This window comes from Electrophorus electricus, chromosome 3, assembly GCF_013358815.1.
Source record: "Electrophorus electricus isolate fEleEle1 chromosome 3, fEleEle1.pri, whole genome shotgun sequence".
NCBI lineage: Eukaryota > Metazoa > Chordata > Actinopteri > Gymnotiformes > Gymnotidae > Electrophorus > Electrophorus electricus.
Window position 1 is genome coordinate 27914917 of NC_049537.1, and position 15434 is coordinate 27930350.

Below are 15434 nucleotides of genomic sequence, written 5' to 3' on the forward strand. Positions count from 1 at the left end.
GCCCCTTTGAAAACCCGATGCGTCGGGACGGTCCTGCCAGGAGGTTCCGAGCTCTTTGTTGCTACGAAATAATACATTAATTATTTATGTCACGTTGTCATAGTCACGGCATTCTCAAATACACAGACAGGTTTGGTCCTGTGTCTTAGAAGCTGTGCAAAAGCAAAATATGACAGAAAAACAGTTCAAAGGAGCACCTTTTGGAACACAGTCAGCCAGGTAAAACTACTAACTACTACCATTAGTTCTAGTTCTTCTTCTTCTTCTTCTTCTTCTTCTTCTTCTTCTTCTTCTTCTTCTTCTTCTTCTTCTTCAAGGAGCAGGAGTAGGAGTATTCACAACACACAAATTCCTCTTTTTCCAAATTACAGGTTTGACGTGTCAGGAGTCCATCCTGCAAAGAAGAGAGTGGGAACATACACTCAGATCCCCTACTGCAGGAGAAGGACAAGTGACCTGGTGAGGCATTAAACATCAAGTTTTGTTTTATTAATGCTTCATGTTCTGTGTAGCCTAGTCCATGTAACCAGCAGGACATTATGGATCACAGCTGTATGGAGAAGTATAGCAAAGAATGATATGCACTTTCAAGTTTTTCCCCCATTCTGAATAGAGCTCTGAATAGAGCATGAAGGTACAAGATTACACCAGTTATGGGTAACTCAGGAAGTTAGTGTTTCCAATGACAAGCTACAGGTCTCTTGTGTTTTACACTTTGAATGTTTGTGTGTGTGTGTGTGTGTGTGTGTGTGTATGTGTCAGGAGAGGAATCTTGGACCAGGCACATATAATCCAGATTTCGGTGGCTTTAGTGCCCGGGCAGTGCAGGAGCAGGCAAAGAGACCTGATTGGAAGAGGGCCCAGGAAATTGCCCGCCTGCCCCAGCATGCATGGGAGAACGAGCAGTTCCTGGTGAGTGAGAACGTCATCGTTTGTGTTCGACTTGCACGAGTGTGAGCTATGCAGCACATCAGCACTGTACTGTCACTTCAGTTATGTTCGAGAAAAGTACCACAAGTGTTTGTAATTATACTTCAGTCACGTAACGCGTTTAAACCTCTGAAATAAGTGCAGTGCAGAGATTTCTTTCATTGCCTGATTGTTTAGACTGAAAATCTACGTCTTTGATTTTGAACCATTTTGTGGTGTATATTTATTGCTCAGAAATCTAAGGTTGGCCCAGGCACATATAGGATCACTAGTTTCACTGAGGAGTTGGAGAAGAAACCTGGCAGCGTGAGAGGAGTCTGCGAGACCAGAGAAGAGCGCTTCAAAGACTGCCAGGTACACAACTCGGCCACTAGATGGAGACAAGCGAGCGTTATGTCAGCAAGAGCGCGTCTGTTCAAACTGTTCATCCTCGGACACTACGTGAAAGAATGGCAGACCGTTACCTGTGTCACCAGCTTGCCTGTGGTACTTTGGTTGTGACTTTCAGCAGTTAAAATATGACATTTACGGTGTAGAATCTAACAACTCGCGTTACATTTCAAAGAACCAGGCACATTCGAAGATGTCCCGCATAAAGACAGGTCAATTTAGGTAACAAGAAGACCCACATGGAGGCCAAAGTAAAGGTGTCAGGACAGTGTCTTGAGACTTCAGCATATGAGATTATATGAATAGACATGAATATTTATGTGAGGGTACATTATGCATACATTATACATTATGTGACATGTGATCCAGAGCGGGACCCCAGGTCCAGGTACTTATGGTAAGGGGGGAATCCCCTCAGCAGCTCTGGAGGAGAAGGAGAGAAGGTCTATGGGAACATGCTTCTCCATGGGCTCCAACCCCAGTCTGCAGCGTTTCCCCAGAGGCATTGTGGTAAAGATTTTAATAATCAAATAAAAGCTATAGTGGATAAGAATTCAGAATTCATTACTGCCCTGTCAACTTTACTATAACCAACTGCATGCTACAGAACCAACACTTTAGAACACATACTTCACATTAATCCGTTCTTTGTGTATGTGGCAGGACTCTGGTTTGAGTCCAGGCACCTACAGTCTGAAGAGCTCCACTGACCTGATCCTGAGTCGCCGTGTCAGTAAGAGAGGCCCGTATGACCTGTTCACCGGTCCCAGGGACAGTCCCATCAGCTGTGGTTACTTCGCTGTGCCTGTGTGTGCCCTGAGCCTTTTAAGAATTGCTCGATGCATACGTCCTGTTAGGAACATAACAATGATCACTCTCTGCAGAGGAGGGTGAATCTGGACCCTGGCGAATACACTAAAGAGATGCCCAAGTTTGGGGAGAATCTACAGAGGCCTGAGAAGAAGAGACACGGAGTGTTTAGCAAGATGGAGCAGTACCCCACTGTTCCCACAGAGAGACTCCTCCTCTGCTCCCTGGCTCACTGCCCACAGCCAGCGGTGCATACATAACACATTTATTAACATCCATTTAGCCACACAGCTTGACTTAGATGCCATAAGCACTATTATGTTAATTTTACTTATTAAAGGTGAAATGAAAGATTTTACCTTGCCTTAGCCATCACTCAATTACAAGGATGCTATGAGGCCAGTAATGTGCAGGAGTTTAACCTTGCTTGGGCCTTAAATTCTTTTGGTCTCATTCTCCTTCAGACGTTTCCTGGCCCAGGTTGGTATGATGTCACCACTACAATCCAGACGGGCCAATCAAGGAGCGCCAAGACAGCTCCCTTTCTAACCTCCGCCCCCAGGGTCAGCAAGATGACAGAGGCTCTGAGGTCTAAAAGCCGTGTGAGGACCACACTCTGACATCTTACATCCACAAAAACAAATGTGCACACACACACACACACACACTGCATATGAATTTCTTAGCGAATGCAGTATAGCCTTGGTGATTACATTTTCCATCCTAATTACAGACTTTTAAAACAATTAGCATAGATTGGAATATATTGTAATCTGCCTTGACATCTTCTGGCAGTAATATGAGTGAGCTTGACTCTTGCTTTATCAGTCACCATACTGTAGAAAAGTTCGTAAAAAGTTCTGGATACCATTAAAACACAAGAAGATACTTGTCAACCGCGTAGACACTCAGCAACCTGACAGTGGATCCAGACTCAAATTTTTCACTCTTGTGATTACATAGCTTTCATATTAGTTTCAAAGTTGCTAAATAATTCACTGTGGTTACTGAAAAATATGCCTCTCGATTAATAAATGAATAACAAAGGCCAGGTTAAGACTCAAACAAGGTCCTCTATGGACTTCGAAAAACCACACTAATGCATTATCGTAAGGCAGCTGTTCGTCACGCAAAACCGGAATGTCTATATGAGAAAAAGAAAGCATTTGAGGGAAGGAACAGTGTGTTTGACCCACCGCTCGCGGCACATCTTCCGCAGAGCACAGTTGGACCGGGCCGCTATGACATCACAAGCACATTTCAGAGCCAGAGCGGAAGCGGTCACCGCTCATTGTTCGAGTCCGGAAGCCAGCGCTTCCCATTCCCTGCAAGAGACAAGTACAGGCGGTAAGGACCGTCCATAGCACTAAATCCCCAGATCCCTCCAGGCCCTGGCCCTGCTCGTCCTGGGCTGCCAGTCCAGGGAAACTCCGGGAAACAGATGAGCACTTTTTGTATTGTAATACGAATGCCTCTATTGTTTGCCAGGGAGAGACTCAGACCCATCAACGTTCCTGTGGACAGATCTTCCCTTCTGCAATCGCACAGCACCTTTAATGGAGGACAACCGAATTCTTCAGCCAAGTCCACACTTATCGGCTGATGCTCTCTGTCACAATTTTATATATATATATATCATGGCCTTTTGGTCATGTGCATTTTAAAGTGACCTAAGAGTATGCAGTTTTTGTACCATACAGTTCCCATACAACACTGAACTGTACCTTAGGACATTACCATCTGAGAGAACAGTACACGTGGATTATAAATGAAAAACACATGTGAGCAGCAATCAGGTCATATTAAGCAAAGACAGATAATCACACAACAAAACTCAAAGACTAAGAAGTCAAGCCTCTAGTATGTTAAGGGGCTGTATAGAACTCAAGGATGTCAAGGTCTCTGGAACAGAACATATTTTAAGAGAGCACATATTTATTCTAGACAACACATGACGACCAAAGTCGTTACATGCAGTTGTTAAACTGGAACATTAAATAGGTCAAAAAGTGGAAGCAACACATCCTGACACAAAAATGTTTGTGTGTGAGTGAGAGAGAGAGTGAGACAGAGTGAGTTAGAACAAATCAAGACACCGACTCCACTTTTACAAAGGTAAATCTGTATACGGTATTGTTTTGTTCTTTTGTAAAAATGTAATTAAGTAGCCACTATGATGGATACCAGCTACAGGAAAACATTTTCTCCATCAGCATAACTCAAAGTGTGCTGCAATACAGTTCTGTTTCACAGGAACAACTATGAAAACAAAAAGATCTCTATGAAAACACACTGACTAAGTCCAGATCTCAAAATCATATTAGAAGCACACTGAGAAATTGGCATGAAATATAAGTGCAATTAAAATACAGTATATTCATTAAACTATTTTCATTAGACACGAGTCACAAATAAAAATGAGAAAACATCAGAAAAATTGAGTAGGAAAATACTTTAACATTTTCCCTTTCTGCGAATAGGCTGTGCATGTCCAGACTTCTGCACAAATGTGGAAGACATATTTTGAGAGTCATGTAACTCAGTTGTGTTTTCTGGCTCCCCAGAAATGGAAATGTTATTTGCAAAATGGCTCAGATATGATTAGTTTGTTTTAAAAAATGTGTTTGAAACATCTTATTCTTCCCTGATTTGAGTCGACACTAAAGTCAGTGGCGCGCAGCTTTGCAGATTTTGTCATAGACTTCAGGAAAAGCTCCTTCACAGTCCAACTCCTTCCTGAGCTTTTGATACAGTGTTCCATCAAACATTTCCCAGAATTCCTGCCGCTCCATGTACACATCTGCATAAAGCATCTGGAAACTGGAAAGTGACAGAGTTAAGAAAAAGAAACATGAAAAGTAACATCAGTCCTATGCGTTGACACTGTCTTTCTCTGATTGAATGGCGGTGCTTTGGAACTGACCCGTGGACATCCCTGACAAACTTCTCGAGCTGCCGCATGGAGGTTTGAGCCTGGAAATGCTTCACTCTGGGCTCACCATAGGCACCTATGTCCACATACAGCTCTTCCTCATCTCCCTTGGGGTGCACCATGCCTGGCTGATGGGGCAAACTGAACGGGCAAAGCCACAGCGGGTACACCTGCAGTACATGTGCTCGCGCGCACACACACACACACACACACACACACACACACACACACCCACACACACACACACCCACACAGGTACAGTCTATAAAGCATCTGTAACACATATAGGACATCAGCACTGCGGTGTGTGAGGACCGGGTGGAGGGTCTGGAGAAGTGGGCCCCAGGGGAGCTTACGTGGACGTCCTGGTGGAAGCGTGAGATGGCCGTGTGCATGTGCTTGCTGGGGACCAGCATGTCCTGCACGACATGGTGCTGCTCGTACAGACGGCGGATGGTCTCTCCCTGGGTCAGCTTCAGCAGAGAGATCTTAGGAGGAACCATCCAGCCAAACGCATATCGGAACAACGGGTTATTCCCAAATGGAATGATGTCCTGAAATCGAGTGAGAGTGAGAGAGAGGGAGAGATAGAATAAGAGAGTTAATGTACGGGAGGGTAGGAGAGAGGGAAAAGTGGTGGAACGGAGGTGAAAAACAGATGCTGTTAACATGGGGGACCCATCAGAGGGACAGACGGATCAATACTTCTCTTCCACATTAGTAGAGCCCATATTTAACATCATGCCATTTACTATTATCAGAAAACTGCTTGAAAGGAAGTGTGTGTGTGTGTCTCTCTTTCTAATGGTATGTGTGATCGCGCACGCACACACAATTTTCCCTACCCAGCTCAAGCGATATCAATTCTTCAAGAAAAAAAATAAATAAAACCTGCATAATTTATTAAGTAATCCTAGACTTGGATAATAGCCACATAGAACTACCTTCAGCTAATAGCAGAGAGGGAAAGCATTAGTGAATGTAATGCAGAAAGGTAGCGTGCGTGTGTGTGTGTGTGTGTGTGTGGGAGAGACCGCGCAACAGAAATGGACACTCGGATGATGATCGCGATGATGGTGATATGGTAAAGCGCTAAGAGACTTTTGCCTGCTTCTACTACATTAAGGGAAGTCTTGTGGGCTGTGGAAAACAAATCTTATGGGATTAACAGAGATGAGAGCTGCAAACCCAAAGGAAAAATGCGTCCTCATCACACGCCATCCCTCATCAATGAAACACTTTTGAAAGTACACTTCAAAACAGCATGAGATGATGCTGCATGTTTTACAGGGCATGGAGCAGGGTGTACCTGCAGCTCCCAGAAGATGCTGCGTGTATGTCTGTGGTAGTAGTGTCTGAGGGGGATGTACTCCACAGCTACACGGCCCTCCTTCAGGTGGCTCTCCACGTGCTTGAAGAACCAGGGCTTATAGTAGAAGCCAATACGGTTGATCTGCCGGATGGAGGCGCACAGTGAAACAAGCCCACACCCACACACACACCCACACAATGCTAAGGCTTGCTTCTTTAACCATCGCTGCAAAGTCCTGGAGGTTTAATCATTTGGCCATTTGTGTGTTTGTGAGAAATGTTTTTTGTGACATTGTGGAAGCATATGTTGCTCTTCGGGGCATGAACTAAAATATTTGGAACATGTGCAAGCAAACGTGAGTTAACCAGTGTCAGCTGGTCAACCTAAAACTGACCATCTTACATCAAACAGCAACATCAGAGTAAATGTAAAATACATTTTAAAAATCTCAAAATCTCAACTATTTTTTTTTAAATTTGAGGCCTCTCCCTGTGATCCACCCTTCTCTTTATACGGAGCAGTGTCTGAAGACAGACATACATAGCAGGACACGCAGCCGAGAGCCCACCTTTTCCGGCTCTGCATGGTCGGTCATGGTGCCAGTCATAATCACAGCCTCATCCAGTGAAAACTGCAGACCCTCCACAAACTGGTTCTCCTTGTTGTCTGACTCCTCTGCAAACCTCCTGCAGACAGCGTCCAGACCCCGCACGGGCTCATAGCGCAGCTTCACCCACTTACGTGCCGGAATGATCCGGATCTCGGCTGCTACCAGGAAGCCCAGCGTTCCACAGGACCACGGAACTGAGTAGAACAGGTCGGAGTTCTCTTTCTGTCCGCAGGAAGAACACATCCAGGCTTTGAGCTCGGGAACACTCACAGAGAGGATGAATCCAGCACAATTCCCTCGAACTTTTTAGTGGCTCATAAAATATGTCTGATTCTAGAATAGTGATGATCCATGTGTATAGACAGTAACAACAGCCCTGTTAGTATTTACTGACTTACTGACGGGGAATAATGAATGAATAAAACAATAATAGAATGGAGTGATCGTGCATCTTTCATTCCTTTCTTCACCTCTCTCTCCCACGTTCGTTCTGTCTCTGCTGTAGAGCCACCAGTGCAGGAAGAACACACGGTGCTTCATAACGGCTTTGCTTTATTGAGTTTTAACAGTGCGGAGATTAGAACGTGATCAGACTATGCACAGACATGCATTTAACACTTAAAAGAAAAGTGCGAGCTTCCAGAAGCACAAAGAGCCATAGACACACCCCCATCACACACTCACACACACACACCCATCACACACTCACAAAAATCATACCTCAGTACAACGGACCAGACTGCCATCTGCAAGCACTAACTCATATGCTACGCAGATGTGTTGGAACAGACCATAGATATGAGAAGAGGACTCTATACCTGTGCCCATTATCAGTCCCCCTGAGAGAGAGAGAGAGAGAGAGAGAGAGAGAGAGACAGAGAGAGAGAGAGAGAGAGTGACAGAGAGAGAGAGAGAGAGAGACAGAGAGAGAGACACAGAGAGAGAGAAAGAGAGTCACAGAGAGAGAGAGAAAGAGACACAGAGAGAGAGGAGAGAGAGAGAAAACGAGCACATTTAATGAAAATACGAACTATGGTGGTGATGTAAAGAATACTGGCCTTTGTGCATTCAAGGCCCAAGTAAAACCACACAAATTATTTTTCTTCTCTTTTTTGTGAAGCTAATGAACAAAATGTGGGGTCGCTAGGCAAAGAGTTCAAAGTTTAAAGACTCTGAGATTCGACCACAACTCTATTCAGCTCCATATTCAACACCTACCATGCACCTTTCAATGGCCAACTGGGGAGGAAAAAACAGACAGCTTCATAAGATAAGCAATCATAGTGTGCACTGTGCTATAAAGTGTGTGTGTGTGTGTGTATGGGAATTATATGAGGAATATATGATGCATATATGATGAAGGTGGACATAAAAACAGGTTTGTTCGCTCTTGCTTTCCATGCTGTTGCTCTCTATAGGGACGAGTCGCAGCAACACTAGCGGGATGGCATGTGCATTTTTCTGCTAGCAACAGATGCTTTAGAGCAGAGCGGGTCATTTCCTCCCCAGTCAAAACTAGACCACAGACACGGGGCCATTACTCACCCATAACCCAATCGCATGCGGCCTCTGACGCACCACACAAGAAATATAATATTGATCAGGGAGCAATATTGCATGTAAACGCTGCACTTATATCTGGGATAGTGCTCGGAGTCATCAAGATGAGTCCTGCCAGAGAGGTCGGGGGAGGAAAGAATGAAGGGGAGATGGGAAGGGGGGAGAGATTGGGAGTGATGGGGCAGGAAAGCAGGACATACTGCGGGAACTAAAACAAGCGAGAAGAGCACCAAATGGTGATGCAAGTTCAAGTTTCCTGTACCAACCTACTGTGAGGTCATCAAGCTCAGGCACGACCGGCAGTGTCCAGCCAATGGAGTTCAGTAAGTGGGTCACCTGACCCATGTTTGCCAAAGGCTCCACACGGACCACCTGGAGGCAGAGGGGGGGATACGTCAGGGGCCTGCAGCGCTGGTTTAGCGCTCCTGCTGCTCCGACTGCTGACTGGGCTCTTATAGGGCTTTGGAGCAAGCTCCGTGAGGAGTGCTTGAGTAGCGAAAGTGCCGAACCGTTCACGGTGGGAGTGGTGGGACCGTTCCCAGAATGCAACAGGCTTAACTGCACAAATATCTATCGCGTGTTTTATCATTAAATTATGGTTATCTCAGATTTCCATGTGAAATAACATTCGTACCGAATTAAACTGCGCTATAGGGCGTAGTTTAGGTGTAGTTGGAACCAACCTGTCTTTCTGTGTCCACCTGCAGGATATCCATCATATTGATTGTGATGTTCTTGTGGGTCTTCTTATATTTGCCCACCCTCAGAGACACGGTGAGCCAACCAGGACGGCCTGTGCACATGTGGACTTTCCTGTTCTCTTTTTTCCAATCGCGAACCTGAGGAACAGAAAGAGGCATCAGATTTAGTGCATCCTGTCACCTTATATGTGGGAAGCTTACGCACACATCCCACAGCCGTTAGGATTTGAAAGTACAGAGGAATGAAACAAATGAAATCATTAATGAACACTTTCAGAGTTTTTTGGCTGTGGCAGGAAATAAAATCTTCCCAGCTCAGTTTTTTTTATATATATAAAGATTTAACATTAAATTCAGTTAAAGATTTAACATTAAATTCATTAAATTAAACCTTATATAGGTTTGTTTACTGGGCCTCAAAATCAGAGCCTAATCAACAAGATTCTGTTTAGTAAATATTGCTAAACATACATTTATACTTAGGGGAGAGATTGAAGCTAAGAAATGGGTGCTTCTGAACAGAGAATTTACGTTTGGATTAAGGGAGAGATTGTTAACCAGTTGGCCTACTTGTTTCCCTCTGTATACATGAATCAAGTACATCACATACATGAGAGGGAGACCCACTACTTCTAGTTCACACTGCCGGCAGTGCCATCACGAAGGGCAAGCATACGGCGTTACATAGAAAACACAGTACAGAAGTCAACCAGGGGACGCTCGGACAGGAGTATCCTCTAAAATCCCTGAAGAGAAGAGAATGACCACCGCGCGCGCGCGCACACACACACACACACACACACACACACACACACACATACACACACAGAGTCCGGACCCTGCTCACCTGCCTCTGAACAGCCCTGACGCGCTCGGCATGCAGTTTCGGGGCAGAACACATCTTGAAAATGACCCATGCTCGCACGTAATAATAAACATCAAAAACGACGGATAGCGGCAGGAGAAAAAGGCAAACGAATATCCATCGCTGGTGAACTAGAACATAATCTAGACCCTTTACTTTGATCCATAAAACGAACAAAACAGCTAAGGCGCAGAGACCCAACAACGGATCCATTTGAGCGTAGAGTCCTTTTTTCACCCACAAGTCACAGAGCAGAAACTGTTATCTGAACTGTTTGCGTCTTTGTTGTGGAGGTGCTTTTAAAAGGTAGTTCCGTTGTCAAACTTCACTAAAGTCAAACGTTTGCATTAACGACGTGTTAACTTTTCTAAGGTGTTCCTTTAATCGTGGGATTCGCCTTGATCTCGCGTCATAGGGAATTCCGATTTTTGTCACTCAACTTAAATCCACTCTGCACGGCTTTGCGAACCTGTCTAGGTGAATTACTAAATCCCGCCTACACCAAACGACGATTGGCGTGTGGTGTGTCAATCCAGCTGACTCCAGTTATTACGTACAACATTTTTATCCAATCGGGAGGAGGAAAGACCGTCACACCATTGACTCAGTTCGGTGTGCATTTATCAACCGTCATGTAAACATTTCGGAAACAAGACAGATAAATATAAAGTGAACCATTAACCTTGCTCTTCAGTGATCTCCACTGTTAAAGTGACATCTTGAAAGTACATTTACATTAATTAAATTGCAAATAATACGATTTTCACCTAATGTTAATACGGGTATATATTTGGTGGAAATTAATGCAAAATAAATAAACAAACAAACATGTTAACCCAAACTGTAAATCCATAGCCTAGGTGCTCTGTTACGTGATTTTGGCAAGCGTGCGAGCTTGTTCAGCATGCCATCGCAGCACGTGAGTCCGTGTAGCAGGGCTACGGCGGATTCTGGGGTGGGGCGTGCGCGCGTCCTCCACAGACCGACAGTAAAGCATCCGGGAGGATACTGTACAGTCGCCCACTGGTTAAACGCCTAAACGGGCATCTCATGGACAAGACCGGGGAACTGCCTTCTTTACTCACGGAGATACTTTCACTGACACTTCTGAACGAAATATGGAGTCGGTGAAACGGATTTATGATCCTTTGGTTCAGTTGAAGAACATCTTTCATCATAGATTAGCGGGACATGGCATGCGATTATTCAGTCCAAAGATATAATAAAGCACGTTGTACAGCAGAGCGACAGCACAGCCCGATCGTCCCCTCCCGTTGAATGGAGACGTGCGATTTTGCAACTTTTAAGCAAGCGTTATTCCCTCGCGAGCTGTGTTGTGCGCGTCGCACCGGCGAGACAGAACACGGTGGACTGTTTGGGAGACTGCTGCCGAGTTTCCGCAATGCCTTCCCTGCACCACGGTGCCATATTCATCGGTGTTTTCCTAATAGCCACCGGCGGCTCCACCGCATTTCTGCCTTCCAGTCAAAACAGACTCCAGGCGTTCAGCCTGTGCTGCGTGGTACTGGGCGCCGTGATGCTGATACTGGGACTCTTCTGGGCCATGAAGGGAAAGAGCAGTGCGGTTTCCTACAGTAACGAGTACACTCACGACTATAATCATGCCCCTTTCAGCCCGCCGGCCGGAACCCATTTCCCAGAGTCCCAGTCCGTCTTTCTTCACAGGTAAAAGTTGATGCTTTGATCTTTCCAGTGATTACAGAAACATGTGTCGCAGGCTTCCGCTGGTGTCCTGTCGTTTCTAGAGTTGATTCTTTTGGGAGTTTACAGAAGAGAAGCCTTGCGTAAAGTGGATGCATAGTTTGTTTTTAAAGAGAAGTACCACTTTATTAATTGTGTTCCCTCGCTAATTTGTGCATTGATTTCATTGCCTGTATATTTTAATATAAGACATCTGAACGCCCTTACCGATGATATAGCCAACACGGCAAAATAATTCATTTATATTTGATCTATTTATCGATATTTATATCACATTATTCCAGTACATGGTTCATCATACATACAGCATAATGCATAAAGCATAAAGCACAAGAGGGCACAAAATAAATAAATTGATATGACTGAAAATTTGAAAATGATTAGACGGGTATTTACAATAACCTATGGTAGAATTATATAGACAAATGTGTTTTCGGTTTGGCATATTAAAAAAACATTCATAATCCAGACAGATGAGGTGTCACTTCACACGCACGCACGCACGCACGAAACACACACACACACACACACACACACACACACACACACACACACACACACACACACACACACACACACACAAACACACCTTGAAAAGATTGCCTCTAAAGAACGGGCCTAAACGCTCCCTCAGTTTAAATAGGCCAATGACGCCCCCATGTGGTAATAAGTGTACTAAGCAGTTTCGAGTGGGAAAAAATGGGGTTGGACGGTCGTCGGTGGCATAAATATTAAATTCTTAGTTGTTTTAACTGTCCAACCAAAATTACGAGTTTGGAAATGTTTTTCACTCAGATCTCAAAACGTAAGCAATGAGTTGTGGAATGTTTCATTTCTACTATTTAACAACAAGAAAAGACCTGCTAACGGTATACAAATCTGAGTATGAACACATATGTGTGCATCTGTGTGTGTGTGTGTGTGTGTGTGTGTGTGTGTGTGTGTGTATGTGTGTGTGTGTGTGTGTGTGTGTGTGTGTGTGTGTGTGCGCGTTTCCACCATAAGGACTTTGGACAGACAGAGGCGAGGTCTGTATGGTGAAGATTTCGATTACCCTCCCATGGAGTCCACATGTTTCAGCCCGTCGGGTCGAGCGCAGCCCGTCCACTGGGAGATGGAGCCGCCGCCCCCATATGAAGTGGCCATCAAAACCACGTGCAGCTCCACGCACCTAAGACGCAGCTACTCGGACACACTGCTGTCCACCGAGCCTCTGTTCACTCGCTCCCGTGAGATCAGCTTTGAGGTGTAACCCCCATCCACACACACACACACACACACACGCGCGCACGCGCGCACACACACACACACACCTCCCAATCATTGCCACCACCATGACGCACAGTGAAACACATCGCAAGACTCTCCCTGCGGGTGACTTATCCATGTCAGCTTCTCAAGCCTTTGGCATTGCATTTACATTGTTGTTTTTTACACTGACTCACCTACTGGAAACAGTCAAGTTATTTGACCTTATGAACTTTATGAGGAGATGTCCCTGCAGTGTGGACAGCTACATTGTCTGCTGTGCCCCTCAGTGTGCGGAATCTCTAATTATGCTTCCCTCTTAGGAACAAGAGGTTAACCTCTTAATACACAGTATTTAATGGTCTTCACGGTTGCTAGAATTTAGAAATTGGGGCCCATTTATTGAAGTTAGAAGATCCTCTTCCCACTCGCCATGTTCTGTTACTGTATCTTTAGAAGACATTACATTAATGATTAAGAATACTTTAGTGCTGCTTCTTATGCAAATCATACACAAATTCCAGAAGTAATTTTCATTTATATTTACAGCATTTAGCTGACACTTTTATCCAAAGCGACTTACAATCATGGCTGAGTACAACTTTGAGCGGTTGAGCGTTAAGGGTCTTGCTCAGGAGCCCAACAGTGGCAACTTGGCTTGAACTGGCAACCTTCCGATTACAAGCCGAGTACCTTTAACCACTGAGCTACCACTGCCCAGCTATTAAATAATAATGACTGGTGATTGACTGTGGTGATTTAGAGCACAGAAACTGGGATCTGGGAAAATGGACATACTTTCCCTGGCACAATCCAGACTTGAAGGTGAACACCAGCTTTAGTTCACAAGCTCAAAACAGAGCAAACGTCTAGATTTGAAAAGCTGTTGTCTGCACCTATGCACAGCGATTTGGTGTCCACTGCGAGGGAAACACTCAACTGTGTCTCAAGCAAAGATACCGTGAGTAGGAGGAGAAGTTGTAGGAAATGAAAACTCTAACATTTAAGAAACCAGATCAAAGATGTGCTAGCTGTTTTCTCTGTCAGAAACACATGCTCTACAGCAGCAATATAAAAACACGCACGCACGCGCACACACACACGCACACACACAAGATGAAATTGCACATTGCGTGAATCATTCACATTACTGTCTTCTCATGCTGTTTTACCACATTTGCTGGTGGTGTGTTCATGTTCAGAGCAGAGCCCCAAGCAGAGCCCTGCCCACAAAACACCAGAGCAAACCAGTGGGTAATTAGATTTTCTCCAAATGGCCTTTATTCCTCAGGAGCACAGTGACAGTCTAGGGCACTCGGATTTAGCTGTAGCTAATGTAAGTGTAGACTGCTATTTGGTAATGGAAGGCATCGCTGATGTGATGAAGGCCACAGTGAATTAGTAGGGTTCGTATTGCTCCAGAGTCCTCTTCTGATTGTTTTCAGCACTGTAAAATGTGGCATTGTCCATAAATGCTTCCTCTGACTCAACCAAAGTGACATTAAAATGATGTGCCTCTGTCATGAAAATACGCGTTGGGGTTGTTGACTGTGGGTGCTCTTCATATATCCTATACCTTTCCTTTGCAGAACATTTACAGGAACAAGGTTTACATGCATGTGTGTCTGTTCGATCATTTGAAGAATGTGTACTATTCTTTCCTTTCTGCTTTTCATTTTGAAAATAAACTGTTAATTGAAGACTAATAAATGTTTTTTTTTTAAATTAATTTACAATGTACACATGCGCAAATGTTTTAGCAAGCAGGCACCAAATGAACATATTAGCTGCAAGTAAAGATTAAAGGTCATTAACATATGTACAGTCAGTAACGTATGCACAAAAGGTACAGTTCAAATTTATAAACCAGAGCATTAGGAATGTATTGCATGTCAAATTGTTATAAATACCTTGAATTATACCTAATGAGAGTGGATCTCAGTCTGGGATTATGTAATCCATATCCACCTATGTAATCAGTATCGAACTACACCATCCTTGATGTAAATCTGAAAAGTGAGTAAGAAATAATTTCAGTTCAGTTGAGAAAGTCACAAATCAGAGCTCTGCAACATTTTATATTTGTTGAAGACATGTAAATATTAGTCTAAAACAGATGTTTTATAAAATTAGAGAGAGCAGGTTCCAGGCTGGACTGAGGCCAGGAACTTCAGGGTTTAGTTTCCCCAGCACAACCAGTGTTGTGCACTGCTGTCACAGTGTGAGTAGTGTCTTACAAGTGAATGATTTCTTTTTTCAGGTGAACATATGACAAACTGATGTACAAGTTAACAGGTGTTGATTGGTTTTTTTGGGAGGTGGGAGGGGGTGGAGGATCATAAAAGGAGGTGTGT

The 15434-nt window shown here is 44.3% G+C and overlaps 3 protein-coding genes across 3 annotated transcripts; 2 read left to right on the forward strand and 1 right to left on the reverse strand.

Moving 5' to 3' along the window:
- Positions 1-143: 143 nt before the first annotated feature.
- LOC113588641 (lymphocyte expansion molecule) lies at positions 144-3733 on the forward strand. The gene is made up of 10 exons (XM_027027908.2): positions 144-219; positions 372-459; positions 763-912; positions 1165-1284; positions 1690-1830; positions 1984-2129; positions 2210-2378; positions 2595-2732; positions 3350-3477; positions 3619-3733. Exons 1-10 carry the CDS (start codon positions 170-172, stop codon positions 3731-3733), a joined length of 1245 nt encoding a protein of 414 aa, XP_026883709.2. The 5' UTR covers positions 144-169.
- A 562-nt stretch (positions 3734-4295) lies between these two features.
- Positions 4296-10568, reverse strand: dhcr24 (24-dehydrocholesterol reductase). Its single transcript, XM_027027916.2, has 9 exons — positions 10093-10568; positions 9228-9383; positions 8811-8916; positions 7705-7823; positions 6943-7206; positions 6372-6515; positions 5419-5616; positions 5054-5232; positions 4296-4950 (listed from the first exon to the last, which is right to left on the reverse strand). The coding sequence occupies exons 1-9, from the start codon at positions 10321-10323 to the stop codon at positions 4797-4799; spliced, it is 1551 nt and encodes a 516-aa protein (XP_026883717.2). The 5' UTR covers positions 10324-10568; the 3' UTR covers positions 4296-4796.
- Positions 10569-11129: 561 nt separating this feature from the next.
- si:dkeyp-51f12.2 lies at positions 11130-13084 on the forward strand. The gene is made up of 2 exons (XM_035524401.1): positions 11130-11796; positions 12838-13084. Exons 1-2 carry the CDS (start codon positions 11513-11515, stop codon positions 13082-13084), a joined length of 531 nt encoding a protein of 176 aa, XP_035380294.1. The 5' UTR covers positions 11130-11512.
- The last annotated feature ends 2350 nt before the right edge of the window (positions 13085-15434 follow it).